Source organism: Staurois parvus, unplaced genomic scaffold (genome assembly GCF_062004578.1).
Source record: "Staurois parvus isolate SC_StPar_1 unplaced genomic scaffold, SC_StPar_1.0 ptg000217l, whole genome shotgun sequence".
Lineage (NCBI taxonomy): Eukaryota > Metazoa > Chordata > Amphibia > Anura > Ranidae > Staurois > Staurois parvus.
The window spans coordinates 8,928,507-8,942,989 of NW_028318013.1; the positions used below are offsets into that span (position 1 = coordinate 8,928,507).

Genomic DNA, 14,483 nt, shown 5'->3' on the forward strand with positions numbered 1-14,483 from the left:
TGGCAGCAAGGGAAGAGGAATATGGGTGAGTGAAAATGATTGGAACTTTTTATAAACTTAAATGTCCCATTGTGCTGCTAAGGAGTCTCGGGGGCAAGGGGGAGTGAAGGGGGATTCCCAGGGGCTTTGGAAATAGAAGAGGAGGAAAAAGAGGAAGAACAGAAGATTAAGCAACTTAAATGAGGAGGAAAACCGGTCACTAATTGCGCTAAAAGTGGGGCCAGTATAATTTCTGTGAACCATTTATTTATAGAAAGAGAATGTAGAGGAGAATAATGAAGAACAAAAGTAGTAAAGGAAGTGGGCCTAAAGGGTCCCAAACGGGAACAATTAAACAGTATACATCTCAGGGAAACGTGACCCCAGAAAGATCTAAAGGTAAAAACGGAAAAAGAGAATTGGATATCAGCCTGGAAAATAGCCCTAGACTATCGTTGGGCCTAAATGTTAGTAGTCAACAAACAATAGGTGCCATGGAGATGAAAGTGAAAGAGAACTACAAATACCAAATAAAAAAGAAATGGCAGAGATGTTTAACGATTTAGAGAAGACAATAAAGCAAGAAATGGCAGTTATTCGAAATGACCTGGGGCAGGTGTTGATGAGAGTGGAAGAAATGGAGGAAAAAATTAAAAATCACGCCCAAAACATCGCAGAATTGGAAAAGAAAATAAAGAATATGGGGGAAAAAGCAGAAAAAACTGACTTATAAGATGGAGGTACAAGAAAATTGGGACAGCAGGAGTAATCTTAGGATAAAAGGAGTCCCAGAGAAGGCAAAAGGGGAAATACTACAAGAATTAGTAGGTAAAATCTTCAACTCCATAATGGACAGACCTGCCCTAGAAGTGATTGGCTTGGAAAATATTGTGAGAATAGGAAAGCGCCAACAAGGCACAGGAAAGGAAAAACCAAGGGATATAATCGTTAAATTTAACAAATATGGAGATAAAGAAGCATTCTGGAGAAAAATTAAAGGAAAACAATCAATTAAATATGGAGAAATGGATATCAAGATATATGCAGATCTTGCACCGGAGACTCTGTGGAGAAAAAGATCCCTGAAATCCCTATTAGAACAGATGAGGAAAAATAATGTGTTTTATAGATGGGGGACCCCAGTGTGCCTAATTGGATGGAAAGATGGAGTTGCAGCTTATTTGAGATTTCCGGAAGACCTAAGAGATTTTTGTGAAAAACTTGAGTTGCAAAGAATGGAGATTGTGGGATGGGAGGAAGAGGAGAGAGAGATAGGAATAATGAGACAAGAGGACTGGCAGTCTGTCAGAAGGAGGAATTAGGAGGGGAGAGAGGGATTTTTTTTTTTTTTTTCCCCCTCTTCTCATGCCTCTTCTTCTTGTCCCCTTTAATCTTCATAATAGTACAATAATTTGTTCTGTTTCAAGGGGCACCTGGAACGTTGGGGAGGAAATAAGACGAGGATGAAGGGTACTGGGGAGGTGGGAAGGAGGAGGAGCCATCCATGGGAGGAGCTTGACCCCTAGTATTCTAAAGTGGGGAGTTAGACCCACAAAGGAATAATAGGTATAACAATTGCCTAAAAATGGGAAGGTGGGAGGGGTATTAATATTAAGGTTAACACTCTGCAGGATTGAAAGGAGTACTAAAGCAAGGGAAATAGAGGAAGAGGGTTGGCAGGCAAAAGGAGGGACATAAGAAAGATGGTTGAGCTACAATTTGTTACCTATAATGTAAAGGTTGAACTGTCCTGGGAAGAGATTTAGGTTATTTAAAGAACTTCATCATACAGTAGCTTCAGTGGTTTTCTTGCAAGAGACACATTGCGAGACAGAATCAAAGGTTAAATGCAGGGGGTGGAGTGTACAGTAGCTAATATATATTGTCCAAATAAGAAGCCGGAGATGTATTTGAAAGGTGTGCTAAAAAAAACTGATGGATTTTAAAAAGGGTCGTTTGATACTGGCCGGGGTTTTTAATTTCTGTATGGACTTGCAAAAAGATACAACCTCTTATGTGCAGCGTGAGGGGAGTAGATCTCTGAGATTATTAAAGAAGGTGATCCATGAGTTTCAATTGGTGATACTTGGAGAGTTATGCATATGAAGGATAGAGACTATACGTTCTTCTCAAATGCACATGAGACGTATTTAAGGCTGGATTACATATTGATAGAACATCGATTTATTGAGTCAATGGTTAAAGTAGATATAGGAGAAATGACTCTTTTAGATCATGCCCCTGTTGTATTGAAGATGGGATGGGGAAGGTGGAAAACAGATGGGATAGGATGAAGGTTGAATGAAGCACTTCTCCTGGATAAGGATACAGCCCAGAAGATTGGGAAAGAAATCGAGAGATTTTTTTAGAGAGAACGAGACAGAGGATGTGTTGATAGCTACAGTGTGGGAATATCATAAGGCATATATAAGAGGTATCCTGATTGCTATTGGGGCAAGAAAGAAAAGAGAAAGGCGAGAGAAAATTAGTGGGCTCTTAAAAGATATATCGGACCTGGAAAAATCACATAAAAAGAGCACAGTAAAAGAAATTAAGCAGAAGATGATAAAAAAGAGGAGCTAGAGACTTTGATGGAGGAGGAGAGAAGGAGAGTCCTATAGTAAAGTGCTAAGTGAGAAGTATAAATGGGGAGATAGGCCAGGAAAACATCTGAGAGCCTTAAGGAAAAAGAAAAATAGGAATTATATCGATAAAATAAAAAGCTCTAAGGGAGAACTTGCTCATTCAAATAAGGAGATTGCAAAGGAGTTTGATTATTATCGAAAGTTGTACAACATTCACCCATATGACACAATGAATAATAAGGAAATTGAAAATAGGAAAAAAAAGATATACTTAAAAAATGTGAGTCTACCGAAACTAAAAGAACAATTAAAATCCTTAGAAACAGAAATTACACAAGAAGAAATAAAAGTATCACTAAAAAGTACGGGGACGGGGAAAAGCCCAGGACCGGATGGCTATACGGTGAGGTATTATAAAAAATTTAGCGAATTATTAATACCCAAATTGGAGAAATATATGAATGCTCTGGGAGGAGAGATGGACATGAGGAGAGAATCTGTACAGGCTCATGTGGTATTGTTACATAAGGAAGGAAAAGACGCTTCAGTGTTCTAGCTATAGGCCAATTTTATTGCTGAACTCAGACACCAAGTTATATGCAAAGGTCTTGGCGAATAGGTTGAAGGAGCATATGCCTGAATGGATACATGGGGACCAGGTGGGCTTTGTCCCAGGAAGGGAGGGTAGGGACAATGGGTTGAGATCCCTGATGCTTATACAGAAAAGTAGAAAAGGGGAGGTACCGGCGTTGGTTCTTTCGATCGGCGCTGAAAAGGCCTTTGATAGAGTAGACTGGGGCTTCATGATGGATACCTTAGAAGCCCTGGGAATTGGAGCTAGAATGAGGGAATGGATTAGAAAGTTATACAGGGAGCCCTCCGCAGTAATTATAGTAAATGGGGGAAAAACAGAGCCCATTGGGATGTCATATGGAACAAGACAAGGATGCCCTTTGTCCCCCTTGTTGTATGTTATGTCATTGGAGCGCTTGTTGTCTACAATAAAGAATAGAGCTATAAAGGGAATTCAGATAGGAGATATAGAGCATAAAGTGGCGGCTTTTGTGGATGATCTGCTATTTTATGTGGGGAATCCCAGGATAACACTCCCAAACTTAATGAAGTCGCTGAAGGAATATGGGAAATTATCAAACTTAAAAATCAATCCAAAAAAAACTGAGATCTTAAATATAAACATCCCAAAAAGTGAAAAAGAGAAAATACAAAGGGAATTCCCCTTTATCTGGAAAGAAAGAGATATAAAATATTTAGGAGTAAGGCTCACTGCGGCGTATAAGAATTTGTATAAACTAAACTATATTTAATTTATTAAATGAAGTGAAGGAGGAATTAAAAACTTCAGAAAGAGGAATTCCATCATGGTTAGGTCGTATAAATCTGGTAAAAATGATAATTGTACCGAAAATCTTATATAGATTTCAAATGATCCCAATTAAACTGCCAGAAGCTTTTTTTTTTTTTTTTTTTTTTTTTTTTTTAGTAATAAAAAGAATGATAAGATACATTTGGAAGAATAAAAAAACCGAGGGTGTCCTATGAAATATTAAGTAGAGACAAAGGGAAGGGTGGTCTTGGAGTCCCAGATATAAAGAGATATTACAAAGCAGTAATACTAGGGAGAATTTATGACTAGACGTTTAATGTGGAGGGGAAAAGTTGGGTAAAAATTGAAAATACACTTTGTGGAACTAATCTGAATAGAATTATATGGTTACCAGCACAATATAGAGGATTGAAAGAGGATTTAAGTTTATACACTGTGAATGTATTAAGGTAATGGGATAAAGTACACAAATATATGAAGTGGGAATTTAATTCTATTTTAATGCCATTAAGAAATACAGAATTTTTTCCCCCATGTAGAGAGGAGATAACAGGTAGATGGTTTAAAAAGGAAGATGTCCAACTGAGAGATATAATGGGGGAGGGGAAATTGAAGTCTTTTAAAGATCTGGCAAAGGAAAAGGGAAAAATTTTCACTAAGTTAGATGAGTAGCGCTATCACCAATTAAAATGTTTTTTGGGAAATCTCCCAAAACCTCTGAGAATGAAAGGATTGGAATTTGTTTGAAAGGTTGTTGGATACACAGGGGGATGGTAAACACGGAACAGCTAAAATCTATAGAATTCTCACAGAACTAGATACAAACACCAAACCAATGCACATAGTGGAATGAGAAAGAGACATGTGGGTGGTATTAGATGAAGAAAAACAGAAAAAAATAAATAGATTAGTTCACGAAAATGTAAGTTTGAGGGATGTAGAAATAAATAATCAATGTTTAACAAGATGGCACATTACACCAAGCATAGAACATAAAATAAGTAGGGAAAAATCACGTGGTGTTGGCGAGGGTGTGGACAAAAAGGGACAGTGTTTCACATTTGGTGGGAATGTCCAAAAATTCAAGTATTCTGGAAAACAATAGTACACTTAATAGAGACCATAACTGAGATAAACATTGGGCTAGACCCAGAGATGTGTTTGCTGCATAGTTCAGAGCTATCAGTTAGAAAATATAAGAAATTAGGTTTAGGGTATTATATGAACACTGCAAAAAGCCTGATACTGAAGTATTGGAGGAAACCAGAAGTACCGAAAGAGGAGGATTGGATAGAGTAAACTGGATTAGTAGGATGGAGAAGCTCTATTATATGCAGGAAGATAAGTTGGCGGTATATTATGCGAAATGGGAAAACTCTGAAGTGAAAGTGAATGAAGGAAGATATAGAGTGGATGGAAGGGAAGGATATTCTTTGGAGAAGAGGAAGTGAAAGAATGCAGAGTGGGGGGGATTTGGTGGGGGGGGGGGTATTGTTTTAAGAGGGAAAAATAAAAGTAATAAGAAATGGTTATGTATATTTATTATGAATGTGTTGAAAGTGTTTTGCTATTGCTTTGAAAAATTAATAAATATTTAAATTAAAAAAATAACATTACAGTATATTACATATATTATTTTCAACAATATGGGCAGAACATGCACTTATCACCCAAATTGGGAGAAACACTACCAGTGTGAGGCAACCTATCAAAAGGAAGATTTTCCAAGAGGTTTGTGGATGCAACAGCACCGACATCTTTATTTGTCTCTTCCTGGACATCTTCCAGAGAAACTCTTATCACCTGTTTCACTCTTTATCTGTACCCAACACCTTAGGTTGAGGAGAATCCACGCCTGGCAATCCGCTGTCAAAACTGCTGTCCGTGTCATGGCTGTTATCACTGTAGGCTCTCCATAAGGTGGATCTAGGACCTTGTGTTTATGCTGGACCTTGACAACCACAGTGTCTCCTGGCTGAAAAGGATGTGTTGGTTCCTGTGAGGGAAGCAAAAAAAAGATACATCACCGTAGATGCCCTTCAACAGCCTTGTAAGATTTGTCACATGTTTTTCTTGGATCAGTTCTAAGTCTCCAGGCATAATCACCAGTAGACTTTTGGTCCATGGGGTAGGAAATGGTCTACCTATCAAAATTTCAAAAGTGACATTTTAGTTTGTTGTCATCTGGATTTCAGCCAACACAAATTTCCTATTTAATAAATGTACCTCCCATAGCTTTCCTCAACTTATCCTTAATCGTTTTATACCATTCCTTAACTTTGTGGGTGGTAAGGGATGTGGAATTTCCACTGAATAACCACTAATTCAGCTACATGTTGGGTCATGTTGATTCTGACAGGCCCAGCTTTCACATCCAATCACCAGAGGGCATCCCCATCTTGGGATAATTTCCTTGCACAAAATTTTGGCCACCGTCGAGGCATCCTCTTTGTTGGTGACAAATACCTCCGGCCATTTGGAGAACTTATCTACTATAACCAGCAGATACTTGCATCTCTTGTTAGGCATGTGTGAAAAATCAGTTTAACTCCTCCAAAGGACCCTTTGGTGGAAGAAGATGGTCATGTTGACCATTTTGTTGTCCTGTATTTTTTTTTTAAACAAGTAACACATCTTCCTTACTGATCTTGCACCCTCTGTGTTGAGCTTTGTATACAAAAACACTTTTTTCCACTTCCTACAAAGTCATCTGCCATCCTATGTGCCCTATGCCATGAAACTGTGCAAGAAGCATCGGTGCACTGTTATCTCTATGATCCCCTCTTTGGACATTAGACCATTCTGGCCCAATGTCAATCCTTTGTCTTGTCAATATTTAACATCCTCCATGTTGGCTGTGTACTGCATGGGTGGCTCTAACATAGTTAAAGTAAGGTTGGTAGATTCCTTTAATGGCTGCAAGGCAGCTTCCTTGGCCGTGCGGCCAGCTAATGCGTTACCCAGAGCTATGGGGTCATGTAAAGATGTGTGGGCTTTACATTTTAGAACCGCAACAGTACAGGGTTTGTGTATAGTTTCCAAAAGATCATTGACTAAGGACGCATGAGAAATACCCTTACCATCAGCTGTAACCAATCCCCTGTGCTGCCAAATTTTGCCAACAGCCAAGTCATACTTTAGAGTCTGTGTAAATATTTACATATTTTCCCTCAAAACACTTCACAAGCACGCGTGAGAGCTATGAGCTCATCCGCTTGTGATGAAGGATAAGGGAGAGGCTTTGCTTCCCACACTGTGTCTGGGAGTTGTACAACTGTGTAGCCTGACAAGTATGTGTTGCCATTAGGTCTTGTAAAGGAACCATCAACAAAAATGTCAGTACTCCCTTCAACTGGTTCTTGTATGCACTGAAGGTGGTGTTATGTATGACTGAGACACAATTGGTTTTTCTCAGGAGGAATATCTGACTCAAATTCAAAGTTTTGCAGGCATCATTTTAAATCCGGGGTCCACACTATGTGGTTGGGTGCCTCGACCTTAGTAGCTTGCCTCAATATGTTATCATGATGTAAACAATCAGGTATCCATTGCCTGCAGTAGTCTACTATACCAAGAAATAATAGCATTTCCTTCTTAGTTACTGTGTGGGGCAGACCCACAATGGCTTGGATCCTTGACTTATTCACAGCACGCATACCTTTTGTCAGCGTGAAACCCAGATATTCAACAGTTTCTTAGCAAAATTAAATCTTTTGCCTCACCACCTTGTGTTCTTCTTGACCCAGATAAGTTAACAAACTATCCTGCCTGCGTGCCTCTCCGTTCTGACTGCAGACCAAGATATCATCAAAATACTGTAAAAGTACCGAACCATGACGGGGAAGCCATCCCTTCAGGGACTCACGGAGTGCCATAGAATATACAGCCAGGGCATCCATGTAGCCCATAGGCATACGACGCCAGGTTAGCTAAAGCAGGTTGTATTTGGTCAGTGGGAGAAAAGCATGTCCCCAGTACCTTTTTTATTGGCTGCTTTCTGGATGCAGTGTGTTGCTATGGTTCCTGGCTTCCTGGATAACCAAACAAGCTGTAAGGTGAATAGGCTGGAAGAGAAGATGGTACAGGGCTGAGAGTGGCTGTGTGCATCAGGAGGGAAGGGGGTGGATTGGCTTAACAGGAGTGAGGTGATCACTGGTTAGACTTCTTACTTTTAAATAGATGCTGGTTATCTCCTTTAGAAAAACAAATAAGCATACTTCACCCTGATGATTGATGATCTCTTCTCTTCTGTTCAGGTAGCTCTTCACCTCTCCAGGATTGCCTAGAACAAATACGGTGGATCTACTGCAGATGTTTCATTATTAAAATACTACAACAAAAAAGTGGCACTAAAGAAAGCAATCACATATTTCACTTGATCACCATAACTAGCAATTGTATAAATCCAAAAGCAGCTGACTATTTGCGTAATGATTTCAAATGTTAACTTGAAGAGGAACTGAACTCCGGAAGCTGTGTCCACAAAGCAGGCAGAGGGCAAAGGACTAATCATCCGTTTTGGTTGTGGTCTCCCTACAGCTGTTCTTTTCCTATTACTGGCTTTCCATGCCTTGTTTTGCATGGTCTGTGTGGAGGTGGCCATCTTGATACAGGCATGGTTTTGAACCATTATGTCAGAGCCTCCAAGCAAGAACATTGAGCAAAACAATAGTGACATCACCAAATCTCGCCTCAAATTTCATGAAATTAGCAGTCAGAAGCACACTCTTGCCTCTTAACACTGCAGATAGTATAAAGGTATGAGGCATAGGCAGAAGAGTGCCCAGACATTCTCACATACCAAGTGAAATGCTATTTTTCAGGAGGAATTCCAGAACAAAAAGTTAAGCTTTTCAGGGTTGAAGTGCTGTTCTCATAAGATTTTTATACACTGACAAAAATGAACAAAATTTGAAGATTAATTCGCTATCATTTACAAATGTACTCAAGTACGTTCTAAACTTTAAAAGAAATACACATCTATCTTTAAAAAGGATCTAGAAATTATTTTCCTTTCTTACTAGACATTTGATCAATGCTCTCCTGGCAAAATGTAAAAGGACCCTATGGTTCAACCTATTTTAAGATAATAGGTTGTTAGTAAGCAAGCACAGTACACCATAACCCTTCAATGTCTTGAAATAGAAAATGATAAATTAAATCAGGATTATTCCATAAAAAAGTGCTATAGACATTTACAAACTGGATTGTTTTGCCAACAATATTATGAATGTGTCAGAATGTAACCTTTCCTACAGTAAAGCTGTCAATATGATCCTTTCTTCTTTCCATTGTCAATTCTTTCAGGATATCATGTCTTTTTCCACTAAAAAAGTCTGACCTGCCTTAATATTCCTTTATCTGCAACTGTTAACCATTAGCCGCCCGGCCAATGGCCGTTTGGCGGCTTCAAAACAGTCTCTGCACTCCGGGTGCACGCCATTTGGCGTGCTCCCGCACATGCGCCGTTTGCGCTAATGCAGAGTGGCGCAGCAGTGCGATCTGTCACCGGCCGTGCACCTCGGACACGGCCGATGACAGATCCGAGTACCGGCTCCTGTTGCTGGTACCATGTGACCTGCTGTGACCAATCACAGCAGGTCACATGACAGTTGTATACAATGGATGGCTTCATTCATGATGCCATCCATTGTATACTAGTGCCTAGCTGTGAATGGTCACAGCTAATCACATGCACATGTCATGTGATTAGCTGTGACCAAATCACAGCTAAGCACAAAAAAAAAAAAAAAAAGCTGAATGAATCTATTTCATTCAGCTAAATGCTTGCTTATAGCAAAGTAATTTGTGTAAAAAAAAAAAAAAAAATACTGATCACTTCCCCAAAGTAGTACAATGTTACTATGGTAACATTGTACTACTTTGGTCATAGTAAAATATAAAAAAAAAATCTTAAAAAAAATAAAAAAATAAAAAATTAACTATAATAAAAAATAAAAAAAGTTAGTGTCCCTGTTCACCGCCATGACAGTTATATGATGACGCTGTACTGCACTGTTGACAGTATGTAAAAAAAAAAAATAGTGAAAATTAGTTTTTTTAATTTTTTAATTTTCCGAAAAATTATGACAAAAAAATACAACTTCAAAAAACTCGCGATGCCTCTTATGAAGTACGTCGGACTGTCTACTCTGCAAAAAGGGGTCATTTGGGGATATCTGTACTATTCTGACATTCTTGGACCTCAAGAAATTAGATTGGCTGTCAGTACTTCAGGATTGATCAATATTCAGATCTATACCATAGTTTGTGAACTCTATAACTTTCCTACAAACTAAAAAATACATCCTAATTTGGGTTATTTTCACCAAAGACATGTAGCAGAATACATCTCGGCCTAAATTTATGAAGAAGAATTATTTATTTGTAAACTTTTATAACAGAAACAAAACAAAACGTGTTTTTTTTCAAAAGTTTGGTCTTTTTTTGTTAATTTAGCAAAAAATAAAAACACCAGCGGTGATTAAATACCACCAAAAGAAAGCTCTAGTGTGAAGAAAATGATAAAATTTTAACTTGGGTACAGTGTTGTATGACCGCGCAATTGTCATTCAAAGTGTGAGGGCGCTGAAACCTGAAAAATGGCCTGGGCAGGAAGGTGTAAAATTGCATGGTATTGAAATGGTTAAACTCAATATCCCACTTCTGACACCAGTTTGTTAGGAACTCGAGTGTTATGCTGGCTCTCTCCATCCAATCATTCCAGATAATAAAAAGTACTTTGGGAATAATGCAAGTCAGACACAAAAGTCTGAGATGCAGAAGCAACAATCAGATTACATTGTAGATGTTACCATAAACAATGATGTGGTGTGTTTTTATAAGATGGAATAAACAGTATAGTAACTTCTACAATTCTTGAGGCCTAGAGACTCCTACATATATAACATTCCATACTCTAGGGAACCTCCTGTTCATGGGAACAAAAGTTAGTAAGCCTAAAGCAGAGGTTAGTTAACTATTAACCCTTTCATGTTTAATCACCAGTAAAACGCCCTTTTTATCTGGGTGTTTGCCAAAAACACTTGGGGAAAGTTCTTGTTCGAGCAGGATGGTTGAAATGATGCATGAAAATGTGTTTCTTGTGCACACAGAATATCGGTGTGAGTCCATGTCCAGTTTCCATAGGGAAGACCTCTTCACTGGGTGGTTAAGTCCTTTAGCATTTATTGAAAGTATTTTGATAGTCATACTATCAGCTGATGAGTCTGTTGCAGCGGAACAAGGAGGATGGCAGAGGACAATCGGTCGGAAGGAGCTAATGCTACATAGGGCACACTTGGTTGCTGACAAGATACTGTTATGGGAGCATTTAAACGTGTTCAGCGATACTTGTTTCAATAAAACTGCAGTAGTGTGTAGAGGAAAACTGGCGATAATGGAAAACTAAGTAGTAAACCTGAAGAGTATCAAAAAGAAGAAAATCATTAAGGCCTGATGCCATAATTTGAACTTCCCAAGTAAAATGCACTCCATGTGCCTTGAAAGAGGATTTGGGGATTTGGGGGGGGGGGGGGGGGGGACAAGTTCAAAGAACCGGAGACAAGTGACCACTGGACAAGGCAAGTACAAGTTGGAAGAAACCATGATGCTTCAGCGGCAGGGTCTAGATCTATGTGGGCCTTGAGATGGTTTGGTTATATACTGTAATGCAAGTGAAGAATGTGGAACTTCAAGTGAGGATACCATAAGTGTGTAGTAGATTTAAACCAACTTGCAAAGAAGATAGTGTGCTTAGTGCCATTGTATATAACACGCTATTTTGCAGGGGCAGACCATTGATATGCGAAGTTGAAATTTTGCATGCCCTTTGTCAGGGTATTGAGCTGCCTGCAGCGGTGAAGCGTATGTTGAGATAGATCTGTGAATATCTGTAGATGGGCATAGGAGTCGGGATGGGTAACTAATGCCCTTGATTTTTGCATAAGTTGCTTTTTTGTGTGATGGATTCTTAGTATTACATCCCTTGACACTGAGTCTGGAAAATTTCATATGGGTGCAGTGTTGCGTGACCGCGTAATTGTCATTCAAAGTGTGACAGCGCTGAAAATGGGTCTGGGCAGGAAAGGGGTTTAAGTGCCTGTTAGGCAAGTGGTTCAAGACAAAGTGTTAATAAACCCACAATAGTAAAATCAGTCTGTATATGCAATAAAGCATACTTGATACTCACTGTGGAACCTAAGGGGTTAATCCTCTGCATTGTGTAAAAAGGCTGTTTGGTTCTGACTTCTCTGATCTTCCCTTTCTTCTAGTGTCCCCCTCTTATCTCTTGATAAGACATATGGAGTGGAGACACTCTGCAGTGCTCAGCATGGTGTGTATTGCTGGAGAGGTTTTTTTTTTTTTTTTTTTTCTTGAAAGCGTGCATGTGATTGGCACAGGGCCTATCAGTGCTGGCGAGACAAAGGTCAGGGGGTTTTCATCCTCCTAGAATAGAAAACTCCTCTTACAATCTTTAAATAGTGCTCTGCTGAACACTGGTAGAAGTCACAAGACTGCTTTAAGTATTGATGAGAAAATGTATTTAGCAATTTATTTACTAAAATAATTTCATTTCCATATTCTGTGTACTGTGGGAGACGAGATATAGTGAATGCAGGGTCCTGGTTTTAGGATGTCTTTAAAGATGGTGTCCATGACTAGCTTATTAGAGGTGAGAAAGGATGCTATGGCGTCCGGCTGCGTTCCCTGTTCCTCAGGATATGGATATAGGCAGCTCACCTTATGGTTGTCCTAAGAAGGGTAGGCCATCCGCATCCTTGCCTTGGCTAGAGTACTCGTGGCTGGTGTTCCAGGAGTGAAGGAGACCCAGTGGTTGCCCCTGATGTGTCCATGTCGCCGTCTTCTCCTGCAGGCTGGTTAGTTGAGTGGTGCAGAGTGTTCAGTGGAGGCCACGGCACCATCTTGCCTGCTCCGGCCCATCGGCTGAAATAAAAAGGTTGTGTCTCTCTTCCTTGCGCTTGAGACATCCCGCTGCTGTGAAGAGGAGGATTGGACCTCGCTGGTACCAATAGTGTGCCGTGGGATGCGAAAGTCGCTGGTCTAGTCTGCGGAGGTCCTCAGTCAGGCATCCATCTTGCCCACGCACTGGCCACGCCCCCTCCGCTTTTTTAATTTCTATAGAGTACTAGCTTTTCTTTGTTTTTGGTGTGCGATTTATTTTTTCTTTTATATTTTTGTCTAAACCTCTGCCTAAAAAAACCTATCCATTTCAAAAGGTTTACTTCCTGAGTGTTGTAAAACAAGTTTGAGGATATATCCAATGTAAACTACCTTTTTTTTTTTTTTTTTGGGGGGTTTAGGATTTGTCAACTTTGAGTCCCACCAAATCAGTATTTTATTCTGTCTCGCCTAGGTGGGAAGACTCTGTCAATGGAAACGTTTCTATTTCCGTGGAAAGTAGTAAGGAGGAAACTTTTCAAATTAGTAATCCATCTGCTTTCAGTAAACTTGCTGATACTAGACAACTTAGTCCTGTTCGCCAATCTGTCTGGTCATCCAGGTAAGACCTACTGATTTTATTGATTTTAAAAAAGGGGGGATATCGATCCTGACATACTTATTTGTATTTTATTTTTTTTTGTCTTTATTTTACATTTGTGTCTTCTCTCAAGAAGTTTGTCCCCAAATATTTCCAATCCTTCACCTCTAACTTCAAATGAGACTGATGCCACAGATTCACCTGTTGATCCATTTGCAAATGGTGCCGATGTACACATTGGGAATCTAGATTATAGGAGATCTAGGAAGGAGCTTCTTCAGACATTGCGAGACATATTTTCCAGATATGGAAAGGTATGTGTGCTGGTGTGGGGTTTTTTTTTTTTTTTTTTTTTGGACTTTTGTTTTTAGACGAGGAGGAACAGCTGAAATTTTGATAGAATCTTTTTGGAAAATTGTGCTGCAGAGTTTGCGTGTGCCCTGGTTCATCTGTCATGTTTAAAGTCTCTAGAACCAAGAACTTAACTTTTTGCGTTCAAAAAAGTCCCCGACCCTTTCCAAAAAACACATCAGATGAAAACGCGGAGATGTGAACATGTCCCATAGGAAATTATGTTAAATGGACTTTTCTGTAAACCTCTGCGGCAAACGCTAAGATGTGAACCTAGGGTCACAGAAATTTGGGCATTCAACTTTTTTTTTTTTTCCCCTCCATTTTGTTTGGACTAGATAAATCATCTTGAGCTCAGTCCTCATACAGATTATCAGCTGAAAGCTACAGTTCAGATGGAAAACCTTCAGGAAGCAATCTGTGCCGTTAACAGTCTGCATAGATACAAAATTGGTAGCAAGAGGATCCAAGTGTCCCTGGCTACAGGATCAGCCAATAAATCGCTCTCTTTACTCAGGTAAGTAATTTGTCTGCTAAGTAATTTAAAAATGTAGTCTTTGCTCTTTTAAAGCAGGGATAAGCAAACCTTTTTCCTGACACCAGCTGTCTGTATATGGCACATGAACCGTGCAGTGTATACTGCCGCTGTTACTGCTGTCCTGAGAGTAGAGCTAGCTATCAGATGTAACAGCAGAGATGTCAGTGGTTGGGGAAGCAGCAA

The 14,483-nt window shown here is 39.5% G+C and overlaps 1 protein-coding gene across 6 annotated transcripts in view; it reads left to right on the plus strand.

Annotated features, from left to right (window-relative positions):
• The window catches only part of MARF1 (meiosis regulator and mRNA stability factor 1), a 243,654-nt gene that overhangs the window by 90,733 nt on the left and 138,438 nt on the right, over positions 1-14,483 (plus strand). For 5 of the 6 annotated variants that reach the window (XR_016312994.1, XM_089679093.1, XM_089679095.1 and 2 more), the window contains 3 exons: positions 13,286-13,432; positions 13,545-13,725; positions 14,101-14,279. Coding sequence is in view for 5 of the 6 variants with exons in the window: in XM_089679093.1 (XP_089535219.1) it covers positions 13,286-13,432; positions 13,545-13,725; positions 14,101-14,279 (507 nt within the window). In the remaining variant the exon portion in view is untranslated. The remainder of the gene's footprint in view (positions 1-13,285; positions 13,433-13,544; positions 13,726-14,100; positions 14,280-14,483) is intronic. The other variant, XM_089679094.1, reaches the window with a different exon arrangement.